General features: G+C 39.5%; 1 protein-coding gene across 1 annotated transcript; it reads right to left on the bottom strand.

Annotated features, from left to right (window-relative positions):
- Positions 1-10,806: 10,806 nt before the first annotated feature.
- LOC126080553 (putative olfactory receptor 5AK3) lies at positions 10,807-11,772 on the bottom strand. Its single transcript, XM_049891750.1, has one exon. It carries the CDS (start codon positions 11,770-11,772, stop codon positions 10,807-10,809), a length of 966 nt encoding a protein of 321 aa, XP_049747707.1.
- Between the last annotated feature and the right edge of the window lie 8,714 nt (positions 11,773-20,486).

Below are 20,486 nucleotides of genomic sequence, written 5' to 3'. Positions count from 1 at the left end.
GTAGCTGATCATCAAGTGTGTGGTACAGGCTCTGTCCTACAGTCTTAGAGGGGCAGGGGTGATTGGTGTAGGTACCAGTATCTGATTGCAGCAGGGAGTCATGCTATGAACAAAGCAGAGGGCTGAGAACCATCCCCCAGTGTCTCTGAGGAAAGTGTGTCCCTCTTGCCTAGAGTGTACAGTTGGGTGGGTTCTGCAGGCAGACCATGGGCACCCAATGTTTTTGGTTGTTAGGACTGGGAGGCACCAGTTATCCTTGGATCCCTGTTGTGGGTGGCTGGGTGACCTGAGTTGAACCACCAGTCCTTAGGCCCCTGGTGTTGGTAGGTGAGGACCCTGTTTAATAGGCAAAGTGGTGTCAAACATCAAACACCCACCTCTCCACTGCCAGCTGAAATAGTTGTAATCTGCCAACAAGGGCCTATTCTCCTGATACAGGCCCACACAGGTCCATGCAGATGGGGAAGATACTCAAGGTCCATAGACCATTTATGCCTGGACAGGAGCCACTTGTGCCCTGAACTCCCCTGGTTATTTGAGCTTGCAAATTATCCTTTCCCCCAACTGTGAATTTATTCCTTCTCCAGGGCCTGGAGAATGACTCTAGCTGCCCAACAGGAAATATGTTAGTCCCAGGGAAATCAACTGTCACTGAAGCCATCTTGGGGGCGGGGGGTGCATTAAAATATACGCAAGTACTTAGCTTTTGCCCAGAGTGCTGTTCTTCTCTGGTTCTGGAGTTTTGAGTTGGCTATGTGGCTGGTTGCTTCTCTCTGAGGAAACTCTGGCCTAACACTAGTACCAGCCCTCCGTAGTTGCTCGCATGAATGGTGCCTGAGAGCTCCTGGTGATTCAGGTCCAGCAACTCCTCTCTGCTTCTGAACTGTCTCTTCCTCCCCGTTCCCCTCAGTTCATTTTCTAACCTTGCCTTTGATGTTCAGGACTCCTAGCCTGTCATAAATATACTCATTTCACTTGTTTTTTCGTATCTTTGTTGCACGAGGGCTCACTGGAAGCATTTGTCTATTTCACCATCTTGGCCCTGCCTCAGATGAGGTATCTTTTAGATGACCACATGGAGACCTAGGGCTTGGTAAAGAGTTCTTAGATGTGATACCAAAAGCACAATCCATTAAAAAAAAAAAAATCAGTATATTGAACATCATCAAAATAAAACATTTTACTCTGTGAAAGACCCCATTAAAAGGATGGGAAGTTGTGCTACAGACTGGGAGAAAATGTTTGCAACTCACATATTTGACAAAGGACTCATATCTAGGGTATAGAAAGAACTTTTAAAACTCAAACTTAAAATCAATCAATCCAGTTAGAAAGTGGGCAAAAGACATGAACAGACATACCACCAAAGAGGCATATACGGTGGCAAACAAGCAAATGAAAAGCATTCAGCATCGTCAGCAAGATGCAGATTAAGAACAGAATGAGATATTACTACACACCTATCAGAATGTCTATTAAAAAAAAAAAAAAACAGCAACAATACCAAGTGTTGGTGAGTATCATAGGCTGGGTTCTCCATAGAAGCAAAACCAGTAAAGCATATAAATATACAGAGAGAGAGAGATTTATATCAAGGATTTGGCTCAAGTGGTTGTAGATGCTAGAAAGTCCTAAGTCTGTGGATCAGGCTTCTCCTGATGCACATAGTAACAGGGGCTGACAAACCCAAGATTGGCAGGTCAGAGAGCAGGACTCTTGTTCACAGGCTGTGAAGATCAATGAATCTTAAAGATCAGCAGGCAAGTCCACAGGTAAGCTGCTAGCTCAAGTCCCAGGAACTGGAGACCAGGTGAACAGGAGCCTGCTGCAGGATCCAGAATAAGCAAAAGTCACAAGCCTTGCCAGAATATTCACTATGTTCAGTGTAGGCCACATGACCAAGGAAACTCCCTTTCAACTGATTGGCTACTCACAGCAGATCTCATCATGGAGGTGATCACATAATATCAAATTTCATCATTAAAGTGATCACACCATCATATGACTATGAAATCACTGAGGATCGTGGCCCAGCCAAGTTGATACACAAACTTAACCATAACAGTGAGGACATAGAGAAATTGAATCTCTCATACATTGCTGGTTGTTGTTAGGTGTTGTCGAGTCAATTCTGACTCATAAAGACCCTATGTACAACAGAATGAAATACTGCCTGGTCCTATGCTATCCTCAAAATTGTTGCTTTGCTTGAGTCTATTGTTGTAGGCACTGTACCAATCCATCTCGTTGAGGGTCTTCCTCATGTTTGCTGACCTTCTGGTTTACCAAACATGATGACCTTCTCCAGGGACTGGCCTCTCCTGATAATATGTCCAAAATATGTGAGACAAATTCTTGCCATCCTTGCTTCTAAGGAGCATTCTGGTTGTACTTCTTCCAAGAGAGATCTGTTCATTCTTTTGGCAGTCCATGGTATATTCAATATTCTTCACCAACACTACAATCAGAAGATGTCAATTTTTCTTCTGTCTTCCTTATTCATTCTCCAGCTTTCACATGCATATGAGGTAATCTAAAACAGCATGGTTTGGGCCAGGAGCACCTTAGTGTTCAAGGTAACATCTTTGATTTTCAACACTTTAAAGAGGCCTGTTGATTTATCGAGTGCTCCTTCCATGGGTGATGATTGTGATCCAAGTAAAGTGAAATCCTTGACAACTTTGATCTTTTTTGTGTTTATCATGATGTTGCTTACTAGTCCCACTGTGAGAATTTTTGTTTCCTTTATGTTGAGGTGTAATCCACACTGAAGGCTGTGGTCTTTGATCTTCATCAGTAAGTGCTTCAAATCCTCCTCACTTTCGGCAAGCAAGGTTGTGTCATCTTTACAAAACAGGTTAATGAGTTTTTCATCCAATCCTGATGCCCCATTCTTCTTCATATAGTCCAGCGTCTCGGATTATTTTTTCAGCATACAGACTGAGTAGGTATTGCTGGTGGGAACGTAAAGTGGTTCAGTCACTCTGGAAAAGAGTTCAACTGTTTCTTTAAAAAACTAAACACACACTTACCATTTTTGTAGTTGTTAAGTGCCATCAAGTTGGTTCCCACTCATAGCTACCCCATGTACAACAGAAAGAAATGCTGCTCAATCCTGTTGTCCTCACAATCTTTGCTATGTTTGAGCCCATCATTGCACACTGTGTCAAGCCATCTCATTGAGTATCTTCCTCTTTTTCAGTTACCCTATACTTGTCATGCTCATAGTGACCCTAAAGGACAGAGTAGAACTGCCCCATATGATTTCCAAGGAATGCCTGGTGTATTTGAACTGCTGACCTTTTGGTTAGCAGCCATAGTTCTTAATCATTACCGAACCAGGGTTTCCATATACTTACCATACAACCCAGCAATTGCATTCCTGGGTAATTTATGTTCACACAAAACTAATGCCTGCACAAAAAGCAATACATACTTTTTTGTAGCATCTTTTTAAATTTGGAATAGCCAAAAAACATAGCCGCCAAAAATTTCTCACAATAGGTGAATGATTAAACAAACTGTGGTACGTTTATACCATGGAGTGCTACTCTGCAATAAAAATCAAAAACTATTGCCTATGGGATAGCAGAATGGGTCATAGAAAGCTACACACCAATTCACTGCCATAGTAGCTGGAAGGTAACAGTCAGTAGTCACAAATGTAATGTAAGCCAGTAATTTTATTACACATCCCAGGAATGATATTAATTTTTGAACTGTGAAATCTTCTAGCATCTTGGGAGTAATGGCAGAGTTATAACAGATATCAAAAAAAGCCAAGTGTAGGAAAAAGTAGGTGGGTGTTTGAAGTCTGGGATCTGTCTTGATGAGTAGGATTAACTCAATATTATCCACCATGGAGGTCACATGGATCACTAGAAATACAATACAGAGGAGATACTGAAACTTGTGATGGCTGCCAAATCCAAGAAGAAACAATTCAGTCACTTCTGTGTCATGGCTACCAAAAATCTTGGAAGGACCAAGAAAAGAAGGGAAATTTTTGTGATGTCTTGAAATTAAAAAAAACAAAAACCTCTTGTATTTGATTTACCTTTTTGACTTGGTTTTTCCTGTTGCTGTTGTTGTTAGGTGCCATTGAGTTGGTTTTGACTTATAGCGACCCTATGCACAACAGAACAAAGCACTGCCCGGTCCTGAGCCATCCTTACAATTGTTGTTATGCTTGAGCTCATTGTTGCAGCCACTGTGTCAATCCACCTCATTGAGAGTCTTCCTCTTTTCCACTGACCCTGTACTCTGCCAAGCATGATGTCCTTCTCCAGGGACTGATCTCTCCTGACAACCTGTCCAAAGTATGTAAGATGCAGTCTTGCCATCCTTGCCTCTAAGGAGCATTCTGGCTGTACCTCTTCTAAGACAGATTTATTCATTCTTTTGGCAGTCCATGGTATATTCAATATTCTTCACCAACACCACATTTCAAAGGCGTCAACTCTTCTTCAGTCTTCCTTATTTATCATCCAGCTTTCCCATGCATATGATGTGATTGAAAAGACCATGGCTTGGGTCAGGCGCACCCTAGTCTTCAGGTTGACATCTTTGCTCTTCGACATGTTGAAGAGGTCCTTTGCAGCAGATTTGCCCAGTGCAATGTGCCTTTTGATTTCTTGGCTGCTGCTTCCATGGCTGTTGATTGTGGATCCAAGTAAAATGAAATCCTTGACAACTTCTATCTTTTCTCCCTTTATCATGATGTTGCTCATTGGTCCAGTTGTGAGGATTTTGTTTTCTTTATGTTGAGGTGTGATCCATACTGAAGGCTGTGATCTTTGATCTTCATTAGTAAGTACTTCAAGTCCTCTTCACTTTCGGCAAGCAAGGTTGTGTCATCTGCATAACGCAGGTTGTTAATAAGTCTTCCTCCAATCCTGATGCCCCATTCTGCTTTATATAGTCCAGCTTCTCGTATTATTTGTTCAGCATATAGATTAAATAGTTATGGTGAACGAATACAATCCTGACACACACCTTTCCTGACTTTAAACCAATCAGCATCCCCTTGTTCTGTCTGAACAACTGCTTTTTGAGGTGTGTAAAGGTTCCTCACGAGCACAATTAAGTGTTCTGGAATTCCCATTCTTCGCAGTGTTATCCATAGTTTGTTAAGATCCACACAGTCAAATGCCTTTGCATAGTCAATAAAACACAGGTGAACATCCTTCTGGTATTCTCTGCTTTCAGCCAGGATCCATCTGACATCAGCAATGATATCCCTGGTTCCACGTCCTATTTTATTGATTCTCAAATATTTTTTTCTACGTTCTTGGTAAAGTACCACCAGGTTTAAGCAGTGATATTTGAACAATGAGTTCATTTTCAATGTGAAGAAGACTTTCATAGAAGATAACTTCTAATATGTGGGGTTCTAATTAATATAGATAGACACACTTCTCCATTGTGTCAAACTGGTATCCATATTTGCCTAAAGCAATTATTTGAATAAGATTATGTACCTTTCAAGAACCAGTAATATTTCTAAAGGATTTATAATTTTATTCATAGTCCAAGCTCTTGAAATGTAAGAATGAAATATAATATCTTCAAATTATAGTATAAAAGGAATTTTATAATCGATTAATGCAAATGAAGACCAAAAATTCGATACTAGAGAATAATACAAAAAAGCAAGATGAAGAGAAATCACATGAGATGGCATAAATAAATCCACATCTTTAATGTAAGTGCGCTAAACTCACTATTAAAATTCAGAAGTTGTCGTATTGGATAGTAAAATATAAAAATGAAGCCTTTCGGCATAATAGGAAAAAATTGGAAACAAAATGAATGACTAATGATTAAGCCAATTCTGGCATATAAAAGGATAGAATATTCTGTGAAAATGAAAATGAATTCACTAGAGCTACTTTTCTCAACCCAATTTTTAAAATCATCATGTGGGGGGAAAGAGCTAACTGATTAATCACAGTGCAATATAATGTTGGGGCTTCAATTATATTGATGATATTTTACATCCATAACTATTTGGTAGTTAGCAATGTTTGTTGTTTATTCTATATGCCTTTTTGTAACATTTAGATATTTCTTAAATGTATTTTAATCTCTTATTTTTCCCTTAAAGCATGGTTTACAGACATACCATCTTTAAGCAAGTCAAAACACTGCCAGTTTTAACTCTAGCACTAAGACAAATTCTTCTTTCTTGGCTGAGTTCTAACTGAAGTTGTTTGCATTCAGGGATTGTGTTTCATACAAAATCTTTTTCCAGATATGCTAGACTCATACCCCTTCCTTGGTTTTTAGAGCTGCAGTAGTTCAATAAACAAAAAAAGCCAATGAGAGATTGATTTTTTCATAAGGGTGAGGAGGGAGTTAGCCCACTGAAGTAGTTCCTGAAATGATTTTATCAGCAATAATGAAACAAATGTGCAAAGCCCAAGGAGTCTGCTTTGAAGGACTACACTCATTTGGATCTATGAGTTCAGATGCCTTGAATAAATAAAATCATCCCAAAATTCAACAAACTCAAAAGAATAAAGCAGTTATTCAATCAGAGCGAAGCTTGTTTTACAAGACATTAGAGAAATCAGTTATCACCATTCTTAGAATTAAAAAGCATCAATACATTTGAAAAGAAAAATTGAGCATCGTGTATGCTAAAATTTACGTACAGAGAGTCTATAATGGTAAGTTACATCCTCAGTCCTCAAAATATTTAAGCTAATGTTCCGTTATAAAAGTCAGAGCTAATAGTGTTCAAATGGGACAGAAATCAAACATTTGATTTTCATTTAGGGAAAGAGCTCATCTGGTAGCGGATCTAGAAACCTTTCTTGAAATAATTGGCGTCACATTTGGTTTTAGAAATACGTTCGGGATTGTACCAGGTGGAGATCAGTACTGCCAGGGAAGGCAACTTAAAGCGGATGAAGAAACCTTGAGAAAAAACATGGTGACAGTGTCCCATAAGCTAGGGGTGAGAGGTAAAAAAGACTCATTAGGAATGGGGCCCTGGTGGCACAGTGATTAAGAGCTTGGCTGCTAACCAAAAGGTTGGCAGCTCAAATCCAACAGATGCTTCTTGGAAACCCTACTGGGCAATTCTACTCCGTCCTATAGGATCGCTATGAGTCAGAACCAACTCAATGGCAAGTGGTTTGATTACGGTTTTGATATAATTAAGAATACAACCTTCTCTGTGTTAAATCTTAGAAAGTAGTGCCTCTCCACTCTCATCTGTTCCACCTGGGGTGTTTCTGAGACACTGTCACATTACTCCCCACCAATCCACTTATTTTACGATGGTGGTTGGAAGTCATTACCTTTTACCTCCTAGCACCAATACCTTTGGCAGTAATCTGACGACATTTTCTTAACCACACTAGTCAGTTACTACGTACCAAATCATATCAGTGTTATAGAACAATCCATCAAATGTGTGACTTTCCTGGAGGGAAGGGATGGAGGGAGTACTCAAGCATCTATTGCCATAAGTGCCCAACTTTCCTCTGAGCTGAAGGCCACCCTTGCTCATACCCTCTTTGGTGTCATAATTACCTTATGCCATTAGGTACTCTGTCCATGTTTCTTGTCTCTCTGTACACCTGTTTCTCACTAGCACACACATACCTGACCTCAAAAACAAAACAAAGTAAAACAATATCAATAATAACAAAAAAGAAACAAAGCAAAGTGCCCTTTTGCTTGTGAACAGAGATCTCTGATAGTTTGCTCAAGCTGGTGTTCACATATTTATTTAATAAAATGGAAACCCTGGTGGCGTAGTAGTTAAGTGCTGTGGCTGCTAACCAAAGGGTCAGCAGTTTGAATCCTCCAGGCGCTCCTTGGAAACTCTGTGGGGCAGTTCTACTCTGTCCTATAGGGTCGTTATGAGTAGGAACCAACTCAACGGCACTGGGTTTTTTTTTTTTTTTTTTGGTATATTAGAAGTGGCTAACTTTAAGGTATTAAGGATCTGAAGGAATATATCTGCCTACCTGTCATCCTACACATCTTCATGTAAAATGACAGAGACTTATTTTAAATTTTGATTCTGTGTGTTTATTTCCAACAATGCTATTGTGATGCTGTTACAGGCAGTTGTTCCACCCAATAAACTTGGCTATTCTCAATTAACTCTGGCTGCTGCTGCACTTTTCATCTCAGGAACCGCTGTGCTGGGCTGTAGTTTACTGCTTCCGACTCATGTGAGCTTGTCCTGCCTAGGTTTCTGGTCTGTCCTTTCTTCTTTCATAAATCTATTTATTTATTCAACAATATTTATTGAGCAGCTACAATGTGCTAGGAATGGGCTGGCTATTGGCAATAGAATGGTAAGTTATTTTCCTTACTTCAGTGCTTCTGTGTTGGTAGAGACAATCATCTGTCCTGGTGGCATGATGAATCACACCATGGTTAGGGAGCCTACCAAAGAGGAACATTAACCATCAGCTAGAAAAAGGGATGTTACAACATTTCTGGTGTAACTAGGCATCTCCCCAACAATCCTTAGGGAATCTTCTCACGTAATCCTTTCATGCCTGGTAGGGCGTAGTCAGTGACTCCAGAAACTAGTGCAGTATCAGAATCTCTTGGGAAATTTTTAGAAGTCCTTCAAATTGCATATACTGAATACTATAGGAATTTATGTCAGAGATCTACTCTTAAAAAAAAAAAAAAAAAAACCTCAGGCGATTTTCATGCAGCCAGTCCAGTTTGGTATTTGTATAACATGGACACTGCTCATGTTATGGTTTTCATTTGTTTGATCCCTACTAAATATCTACTGTGGGGAAGACTCAGTACTACATGTAATGGATCTACAACATTTTGACGCCTGGAGTGAGGTTTGCATGTCTACTTCAGGCTCCTGTAAACCCTGTTACCATTAGTGATACAGACTACTAGGCATCCTACTGCCCTTTTCCCTCTTGATTGTTAATTTCAGGAATATTTCTGGTGTCATCCAAGTGCAGTAAGTATCTGGATATTTGGTGTGGTGGGTGTATCTGTCAAAGCTAGATCTAGGGAAAGAAACCATACCAGATATTTCAAGCAGAAAGAGCTTTAATAAAGGGGACTCGATGCATACAGAATCTTTTGAGGAGATGAAGGAATGCACTTCAGGAACGCATCAAGGAAGCTGGGTTCCATAGGGCAGGAAGCTGCTGCTACTCCTGGTCTTGCTGCTACCACCCCAACTGCCTGTGATACTCTGAAATTGATGACTAGATGCTGGAATTCTGAGTCTGCCCATAGCAACCATATCTAACTACTCAAGTCTCTTTTTCCTTGCTTGTCAGTAATTCACTTCTACTTTCCAATTCTCCCATGAATATACCTGATTCATATGCAGACTACTAGGTGCTAAGCCAAATGTAGTTTTAGGCTTTTTAATCTCCATTTAGAAGGGTGGAATGGAATTTAAAAATGACAATCCATAGTATGTACCAGAAAAGACCACAGGATGATTTAAGTGCGTTCTACGTTTTCAGGAGGGTTTCCTACTTATGGTGGAACTTTGGGATGTGCTGAATGGGTATTTGCTCAGTCTTCATCATGCCTTGGTTCCAGCTGCCTTTCCAGTTGGTTTTCTCAGGTACCTGGTGGCTATACTAGGCTGTGAATGAGTCTTACATTTCAGTTCACCATTTTCCTTGGGAGAACAGGATCTTTTTCTTTGGGGCCAGCTGTTTCTGCCTCATATAGGCCTCAGAGATTTGGCTGTTTGTCCACTTGTCACAGAGCTTATATTCTTCACCCCAGCATTGATTGTAGACTACTATGTAATTCTCTGTTTTGCTTCCCATTCCCATGTTGGCCATTTAGACTTTCCAAGATGTAGAAAGCTTCTTCTTCACTGGATCTCCAACTTTCTATTTCTACCTCTCAAACCATGCTCTGTCTACTTGCTACTGACTCTTCAGCAGTGTTGCTTTGTCCTTGTCCCCAAAGATACTTGGAACTTTCTTGGGATAAAAGGCTATTTCTTTTATAAAGGAAGCCTTTTATGGGGAGATTAAGGTATTCCTACATTGACTGCAAGTTATTCTTTTCCTCTTCTCTTAAAATTTATGTGGGATATTGGATTTGAAAAATGTATCTTCTTCTCTTGCCCAATTAAAGCTACTTGTCTGAATTAAAATGATTGGTTTGCTTTTTTTATAAATGAATGGTTAACTTTTAGGTTATTATATCCATCTATATTTAAGATTCTCTTTTTTTATCTCTATTGGAGAGAGAAATATAAAATGTTTGCAAGAGTTCCCTTTTCTTAGACAAGAAAGAGGTGAATTCAGAATAAAGGAGGTAACTAGTAACAGAAATAAATATTTCCAAATGCTAGAAAATGTCACTAAAATGGGAAAATTAGGAAAACAAAGCATGGCTTCAGAACAATACTTCTCGTAGCAATGATTTTATTTTATATTCAATTTTGTGCAGTACTTTGAAAAATGTATGGAGAATCTTATTGTAGACAATTTAGGGAATTGGTTTATAGAAATGGAAAATTATGAACTTTGTTTTTAACATTGATCACATGCAAATAAATGTTTTACATTTGAAATACACTTCAAGCAACTAGTTTACAAACTTTATACGTGCTTCTTAATATTATGAATAATCTTGATAAAATCTTTCATGGGTAGTGGGAAATATATTTCTCAAACCATTTTCCAGGAAAAACTAGTCCCAGGTGATGTTTTTACTATATTTCCCACATTCTAAGATGTTATGTATTGTATGAGTTAGCACTAATTTTAGATGTGACAATGCCTGTAATTTCAGAAACATTAAAAATTTTTAAAGCATCTGTGCTTGTTACTTTGCTGTGATACATTTTAATAAGTTAAGTCCAGTCCAGAACTTCTTTCCCATCAGTTTTAGAGCTTCTTTTACCTCCTTATTTCTCAAGCTGTAGATCAGGGGGTTTAACATGGGGATTACAATAACATAAAATGTGGAGACCACTTTCATATTTTCCTCTGAATTATTAGAGTGAGGCTGTAAGTACATGTAGGAGAGGGTCCCATAGAAAATGGTGACTGCTGTCAGGTGGGAGGCACACGTGGAGAAGGCTTTCTTTCTCCCTGCAGTAGAAGACATCTTTAGGATGGCACCCAGGATATATATGTAGGAGAAGATGACGACCATCACAGTGAACATCAAGTTAAATCCCACAAAGACAGCAAGTAGCAAGATGTTGATTTTGATACTGGAGCATGACAGGGAGAGAATTGGGGGAACATCACAGAAAAAGTGATTGATGATATTGGACTTGCAGAAGGACAGTGAAAATGTAAAACCTGTGTGTATGGAGGCATTTATTGAGCCTACTACATATGAACCTGCTACCAACTGGATGCAGACTCTTCGAGACATGACTGAGGGATAGTGAAGTGGGTTACAGATGGCTACATACCGGTCCACTGCCATGGTAGCCAGGAGGTAGCAGTCAGCAGTTACAAATGTTCCATAAATAAATAATTGTATTGTACATCCCACAAAAGATATTGACTTATTTTCAACTATGAAGTTTTGTAGCATCTTGGGAGTAATGGCAGAGGTGTAACAGATATCAACAAAAGCCAAGTGTTGTAGGAAAAAGTACATGGGTGTTTGAAGCCTGGGATCTGTCTTTATGAGTAGGATCATTCCAATATTACCCATTATGGAGGTCATATAGATCACTAGAAATAGAATAAAGAGGACATACCGAAACTTGTGTTGGCCACCAAATCCAAGAAGAAACAATTCAGTAACTTCTGTATCATTTCCTTGTGTCATGGCTACCACAATCTAGGAAGGACCAAGAGAAGGACCGAGAAGTGAAATCTTTGCAATGTCTTGAAATTAAAAAAAAAAAAAAAGGCGGGGGGCGGGGGGCTGTCTTGTTTCAGGCTACCTTTTTGGATTTTCATGACAAACATAACAATGTTTATGGATTCTCAAATTTTTTTTTTCTATATTCTTGGTAAAACACCACCAGGAAAGCAGTGACACTTGAGCAAGAAATTCATTTTCAAAATAAAGAAGATTGTCATAGAAGATGATTTCTAATATGTGTGGTTCTAAGAAACGTAGATTGACACACTCTTCCACTGTATCAAACAAGCATCCATATTTGCATAAAGCAATACTCAAATATGATTATTTACCTTTTCAACAACTGATAGTGTTTCTCAGGTATTTATAATTTTAATCAAAGTCCATGCTCTTGAAAAATGAAAATGAATTTTTTTTTAAAGTTTAGGGTAATAAATGGATTTTTTATAACTTATCAATCAAAACAAGGCAAAAATAATTGATAACAGAGAATAATAGAAAAAAATGAATAGAAATCTCATGAGATGGCATAAATAAACCTTGTAGTAAGGAAAATAAATGTAAGTGGACTAAACTCACTGTTAAAATTCAGAGATTGTCAAATTGAAATTAAAAAAATAAAAATGAAGCCATTTGATATAATAGAAATAAATTAGTAACCAAAGAATGACTAGTGTTTAAACAAATTATGGTATCTAAAAGAGCAGAACATTGTGTGGCGGTGAAAATGGATTCTCTGTAGCTAAGATTATCAACCCAAATCTTAAAATCATCATGTTGAGGAAAAGAGCTTATTGACTGCTTATAGTACAATGTAGTATTGGTGATTCAGTGATGTTGATGATAGTTTATATGGTACCTATGTAGCAGTTACTCAGTTCAAATCCAGCAGACACTCCTTGGAAACGCTATGAGGCAGTTCTGTTCTGTTCTTTAGGTTCACTGTGAGTTGGAATCAACTCTACAGCAACAGGTTTGATTTTTTGGTTTTGTGTTCATTGAAAGAATCCCCAGTAGTCCAATTGTTAAGCGGTCAGCTGCTAACCAAAAGGTCTGTGGTTTGAACTCACTAGCTTCTCAGGGGGAGAGAAGACTTGGTGATCTGGTCACCTAAAAATTACAGCCTAGAAAATAGTATAAGGCGTTTCCACTCTGTCATATAGGGTACGATGAGTCAGAATCGACTTGATGGCATACAACAGTAACAAGTGTTCATTGTATGTTCTAGATACCTTTTTGTAACTGTTAGATATTTCTTGAATGTATTTTAGTCCCTTAAATTATTTTTGAAGCACAGGTTACAGACATATATTATGTCTCAGCAAGTCAAAATGCTGCTAGTTTTAACTCCAGCACTGAAACAAATTGGTTGGTTGATTTTAAAATGCTAGACTGGTATTCATTCCTCAGGACATAGAGCTGCCGCAGTTCAATACACAAAAGGAGCCAATAAGACAGATTTCCTCTTAAGGCTGAGGAGGGAGTGAGTCCACCGAAGTAGTTCCTGAAATGTTTTAATCAGCAGTAATGAAACAAATGTGCATACCCCAAGGAGTCCACGTTGAAGGAGTACACTCATTTGTGTCTATGAGCTCAGGTGCCTTGGACAATGAAAATGGTCCCAAAATTCAACAAAGCTCAAAATGATAAAGCAGTCTTATTAAGTCAAAGCCACACCTGTTTTATTGGACATTAGAGAAATAAAGTATTGCCATTCTTAGGGTCAATAAATGTCAATTCAGTTGAAAAAAAACATTGTGTACATTGAAATTTATGTGCAGAGACTTAAGGTCCCTAATGGTAAGTTACATCCACAGTACTCAAGATATTTAGGTCGATTGTGCTAAAAATTCGGGGTTAATAGCGTCCAAAGGGAGATGAAATCTGATGTTGGTTCCAGGAAAGAGCTTATCTGGTTAGGGGGTACAGAAACCTTTCCTGAAATAAGTGGCTGCACATTTGGGTTTAGGAATATGGTTGGGATTGTACCAGCTGGATATCGGCACTGCCAGGGAAAGCAGCTCCAAGGAGAGGAGACAACTTGAGCCAAAGCGCCACCTTAGAGTGAGAGGAAAAAGAGACTCATATTTGTACACAATTAAGCCTGTGTTGCTCTCATTAGCAGCAGTTTCTACATTAAAGTACAACTGACTTTTTGTGTACCCCTTGTAAAGGAGAAACCTTCAAGCCTCTTTGACCAAAGTGAAATGGCTAAATTAACCTGGGTTCCTGCTATATTCAGCAAAGTCAAATTGAGACTTTTAACATTGTACACCTTTGAGTCTTTTCTCTGGTCAGCAACCATGGATAATTATGGAGATGTTTTCTCTGTATTCAAGCTGGAAGAATTTCGGTAAACTCTCAAGGTCTACCAAAACTTTTCTACCAGATGGCCTCAAGAAATATTTCTCCTAAGAAATTGTTCTACATCCTAACTTTGGTGAGTGGCCAAAGTGGGGTCTTAAAAGCTTGTGAGTAGTCATCTAAGATACTCCACTTGTTCCACCTTACCTGGAGCAAGGGAAGAATGAAGAAAACCAGAGACACAAGGGAAAGATTAGTCTACAGGACTAGCGGACCACAACTATCACAGCCTCCACCAGACTGGGTCCAGCACAACTAGACTTTGCCCAGCTACCACCATTGACTGCTCTGACAGGGATCACAATAGAGGGTCCAGACAGAGCTGGGGAAAAATGTAGAACAAAATTCAAACTCACAAAGAAAGACCAGACTTACTGGTCTGACAGTGACTGGAGAAACTTTAAGAGTATGGCCCACAGGCACCCTTTTAATTCAGTACTGAAATCACTCCCAAGGTTCACCCTTCAGCCAAGGGATTAGACAGACCTACAAAACAAACAATAATAAAGGTAGCTCAACCATGTATGTATATGAGATTAAATGGGCACACCAGCCAAGGGGTAAAGATGAGAAGTCAGGAGGAGACAGGGAAGCTATAGGATTGGAAATAGGAAACCCAAGGTCAAGAAGAAGAGAGTGTTGATTTATCATAGGATTGGCAACCAATGTCACAAGGCAATATGTGTATTAATTGTTTAATGAGAAACTCATTTGCTCTATAAACCTTCATCTAAAGCACAACCAAAAAAAAAAAAAAAAGAGAGAAAGAAATCAAACGACATATTGCATTGGGCAAATCTGTTGCAAAAACAAATAAATAAATAGTCCTTCTTCCATGATAAAGATGCAGAAACAAAGTCTCAGGGAAAAGACCTTAGCACCACTCTTATCTGAGTCTCCCTGGCAACTGTTCACAAGAAAGGTTTCATTCGAGCAAATTGCTCTAAGAAAGGAGTGTCCTGTAACCCGCCCCCCCCTTCTCACACGTACCCCTGCAATATCACTCTGTAGCCAGTCTAAGGGGAACACACATGTACTCCAAACCAATCCCCTCCTAGCACCCTGCCTTCAGATAAACCTGCCTTATATCGACATATGTTTGTAACCTCTAATCAAATGATGTAACTTAGGTTCTTCGTTCTAACTCCTTAAATGTGTCCACTGTTCTTCCATTTAATACCTGTTTGGTTTCACTCTGGTGGACGTGTGGCTCCCCATTTGAATGTACCCTTGAACGCTTAATAAATGTTCTATATTTTAAATGATTTAAGATCTGGAGACTCTTCTCTGTGACACCCTTTCAGGGATGTTCTTAACTAAAGCAAACTTTGGGTCTGGATCTGACTTCTCTCTTTCCCAAAGTGTTAGCTGCTACCTAAGGCAAATTATTTCACTCAAAAAACTTTTATTGAGCATGGACAACACCTGAGGCATTGTTTTAGGTGATGAATGCCAGAAGTGATCCCCACTCACCCCTGCAGCAGATCCTGCTACTCTGTTTCCACTTCTAATTTTCTGAAGGTGAAATGCTACAAAGAGGCAAAGATTAAATACCTGGTGTATTTCTCTGATATCTAGACTTGGATTTTTCTCCCAGACACTACAGACCTTGTGTCTGCTTAGGAAAAAATACAAAAGGTACTTCTTTTAAATAGTATTTATTTTAGAATTTCCTTTTCTAAACCTCCTGCAGGTTGATGGCTCCCAAGGTGATATTTTTTCACTTAGTACAAATGAGGACTTACTTCTTGAGTGCTGTGGGATTAGGAATTGATCTCATGAGGATTTCAGACTCTGGGGGCTGAGTTGAGTGTAGAGTTGAGACTCTCATGTTGAGACAGGGAAGAAATTGGGCTGGCTGAATTAAATAAAGGCTACATTTCAAGCCCCTGTGTGCTTGACTAGCTATAAATTACTGATAATCTTCCTGAGTTGTTTTTCAAGGCCTCACCAGGTGCAGAGCATATGCAGTAAAGATCAACGTGGACTATGAATGACCTTCCACCTGAGACAACATGAATAAAGACCACTCGCTGGGGCTCGAACCAAGATCCAGAGGCATCACACATGCACGACATCCCAGAATAAGCCCCATTTGACCTGCCGGCAGCCTTTGTGAGAGGCTCCATCTTGGTCCAGCAACCTCTGCAAGGAAGTCCATCTTGAATCCTAACTGCGCACAGGTTTGATTTTCATAATCCCTCCCCTTCTCCTAGAAATCTCCACCCATCTAATGAATAAAGATAATGCCTTTTTCCTGCCTAAAAACTTTTATAAGCCCTAGGAAATCCTTTGTCCAGTGGGAGACTGGAGGCTAACGTAGGTGGAAACCCCTCTCCCTCTGTCCCTCGTGAGCCTGTTATCTGTCTCTAATAAACGTTTGTTCTTGTGGAATCTCTGAGCCTCTCCTGGTCATTCTTGGTCAGAAGAAGGTAAGAGCCTAAGCAGGGCTTAGTCCTGAGCTGGGAAGCCCTGTCCTGTAACAATGTGAGACCATCTAATTATTATTTTTTAATTCCAAGTTTCTGGATCTTCGGGACTCTGCATCTTATTTATTTCTATGATCTTAGGGACCATATGCCCCAGCCTGGCTCTGGTCTTGGATTCTGGAAACCTGGTTTTGAACCCTGGACCTTCCACTATCTCTAGACATGAGTCTCCTTGTCTGTAACATTGCACTAATGATACCAGATATGGCTGCCTCAGTGATGCTGAAACAGCAAATGAGGGAATGCATGTGTACATACCTGTAGAACTGGGAATGAATTTGACAGGAAATAATTATTATTATCAGAAGGCTTCCCCAAATCTGGATGCCCCTCTTTCACTGCCGCTGCTGCCATCATTGGCGTATACCTCAAGGACTCTCTGGGCCTGACATGGTCAGAATTTGCAAAGTGGGCTCTGTACCTAACAACAGCAAACACATACTTTTCTAACTTGGATAATTCCAGATAGAGATAGAGAGCTGCCATGAGTTGACTCTAGCTCATGAGGACCTCTTGTACATCCAAATGAGGTGTTGCCTGATCCCACATATTCCTCAAGCTTGCTGGCATGTTTGAGTCCATCGTTGTAGTTACTGTGCCAGTCTATCTCACGTAGGGTCTCTCTCACCTTGCTGGCCCTCCATTCACCAGTGATTGATAACTCCTGATGATTTGTCCAAATCAAGGACAATAATCTGTTATGAGCTATAAGATTTTCATTGACTATTTTTGGAAGTAAATTGCCAGGCCTTTCTTCCTTGTCTGTATTAGTCTTGAAGCCCTGCTGAAACATGTCCGCCATGAGTGACACCGCTGGTATTTGAAATACCAGTGACATAGGTGGTGCATCACAGGAACATGCAAGCCAATTCATGCTTTGTTTTATTAACCCTGTGGTGGCCATTGGTGGAAAGAAGTCCACAGGCATTACCTTGGAGTTTCAGACTGTCAGTTCAGAAGGCTCTCTATGGATCCTGCTTGAACTCAACTGCCAAGCGATTCTAAAGATTGAAATCCTTTGTCTCCTAGACAGTAAGTAGTCTGGTAGGGAGTCTGACTGAATACCAAAAGTTGTCATGAATTCATCTTTTATTGCCTTCTCTTTTTACATTTGGTGATGCTCCAGTGGTTAGCATGAAGTACTAAATGGCTATTTTCCTGATTTTCTTCCTAGGAGGATGGGCAAGCTGTTGTGTGGGATAGAGGTTTAAAGTATGAACTCCCAGAGTCCTTCTGCTGTGGCCCAAATCCTGAGTCTAGTATTTATTAATTGAGTGAACATGGGCAAGTTACTGAGCCTCTTTGACACTTCAGACCTCAGGTTTCCTGGGTTTAAGGATTGTATCATTCATTCGATTGTTTAATCAATGTTCATTGTTGTTGTTGCTGTTGTTAGGTGCCCTCTAGTTGGTTCTGACTCATAGTGACCCTTTGTACAACAGAAAGAAACACTGCCCAGACCTGTGCCATCCTCACAATTGTTGTTATGATTGAGCCTATTGTAGCAACCACTGTGTCAATCCACCTTTTTGAGAGTCTTCCTCCTTTTCTCTGACCCTCTGCTTTACCAAGCACGATGTCCTTCTCCAGGGATTGACCTCTCCTGATAAGGTATCCAAAGTTTGTGAGATGTAGTCTCCCCATCCTTGTTTACAATAAGCATTCTGGTTTTACTTCTTCCAAGACAGATTCATTTGTTCTTTTTGCAGCGCATGATATATTCAATATTCTTCACCAACACCAGAATTCGAAGGTGTCAATTCTTTTTCTGTCTTCCTTATTCATCGACCAGCTTTCACATGCATATGGGGTGATTGAAAACACCATGGCTTGAGTTAGGTTCACCTTAGTCTTCAAGGGACATCTTTGCTTTTTAACACTTTAAAGCAGTGTTTTGCACCAGATTTGTCCAATGTAATGCGTCTTTTGATTTCTTGACTGCTGTTTCTGTGTGTGTTGATTGTGGATCCAAGTAAAATGAAATTCTTGACAACTTCAATCTTTTATCCATTTATCATGATGCTGCTTATTAGTCCAGTTATAAGGATTTTTGTTTTCTTTATGTTGAGGTGTAATCTGTAATAAAGACTGTGGTCTGTGATCTTCATCAATAAATGCTCCTCACTTTCAGCAAGCAAGATTGTGTCATCTGCATAATGCAGGTTGTTAATAAATCTTCCTCCAATCGTGATGCTTCATTCTTGTTCATATAGTCCATCTTCTCAGACTATTTGCTCAACACACAGATTGAACAGGTATGGTGAAAGGATACAACCCTGACACAACTTTCCTGACTTTAAATGACGCAATATCCCCTTGTTCTGTTTGGACTGCTTCTTGGTCTGTGTACAGGTTCCTCCTGAGCACAATTAAGTGTTCTGGAATTCCCATTCTTCACAACGTCATCTATAATTTGTAATGATACACACAGTGAAATGCTTCTGCATAGTCAATAAAAACAGGTAAACATCTCTCTGGTATTCTCTGCTTTCAGCCAGGATCCATCTGATATCAGCAATGACATAACTGGTTCCAAGTCCTCTCCTGAATTCCACTTGAATTTCTGGCAGTTCCCTGTTGATGTACTGCAGCAGCTGCTTTTGAATGATCTTCAGCAAAATTTTACTTGTGTGTGATATTAATGGTATTGTTCGATAATTTCCATATTCTGTTGGACCGCCTCTCTTGGGAATAGGCATAAACATGGATCTCTTCTAGCTGTTTGGATAGGTAGTTGTCTTCCAAATTTCTTGGCATAGACCAGTGAGCACTTCCAGTGCTGCATCAGTTTGTTGAAGCATCTCAATTGGTATTCTGTCAATTCCTGAAACCATCTTTTTCACCAATGCCTTCAGTGCAGTTTGGACTTCTGCCTTCAGTACCATCGGTTTCGGATCATATGCTGCCTCCTGAAATGGTTGAACGCCGACCAATTCTTTTTGGTATAGTGTTTCTGTATACTCCGTCCATCTTCTTTTGATGCTTCCTGCATCATTTAATAGTTTCCAGATAAAATCCTTCAATATTGCAACTTGAGGCTTGAATTTTTTCTTCAGTTCTTTCAGCTTGAAAAATGTGGAGTGTGTTCTTTCTTTTTGGCTTTCCACCTCCAAGTCTTGGTACATGTCAGTGTAGTACTTAATCTTCTTGAGCTGCCCTGTGAAATCTTCTGTTCAGCTCTATTACTTTATCATTTTTTCCTTTGGCTTTAGCTACTGGACATTCAAGGCCAAGTTTCAGTGTCTCTTCTGACACCTATTTTTGTCTTTTCTTTCTCTCCTATCTTTTTAATGACCTATTGCTTTCTTCATGAATGATGTCCTTGATGTCATTCCACAACTCGTTTGGTCTTAGGTCATTAGTGTTCAATGTGTCAAATGTATTCTTGAGATGGTCTCTAAATTCAGGTGGGATATACTCAAGGTCGTACTTTGGCACTCACGGACTTGTTCTAATTTTCTTCAGTTTCAACTTGAACTTGCATAAGAGTAATTGATGGTCTGATCCACAGTCAGCCCGTGGTCTTATTCTGACTGATGATATTGAGCTTTTCCATTTTGTCTCTTTCCACTGATGTAGTCGATTTTATTCCTGTGTATTCCATCTGGTAGGGTTCATGCGTATGGTTGCTCTTTATGTTAATGAAAAAGGTATTTGCAACAAAGAAGTCATTGGTCTTGAAAAATTCAATCAGGGTTAGCACCTAATAAAATAAAATACTTAGGAATAAATGTAACTAGGCATGTAATAGACCTATACAATGAAAACTACAAAACAGTACTTCAAGAAACCAAAAGAACTTGTCTCCATAAATGGAAAATC

This window comes from Elephas maximus, chromosome 7 (genome assembly GCF_024166365.1).
Source record: "Elephas maximus indicus isolate mEleMax1 chromosome 7, mEleMax1 primary haplotype, whole genome shotgun sequence".
NCBI classification, from domain to species: domain Eukaryota; kingdom Metazoa; phylum Chordata; class Mammalia; order Proboscidea; family Elephantidae; genus Elephas; species Elephas maximus.
This window is presented reverse-complemented; position numbering and strand designations above follow the sequence as displayed.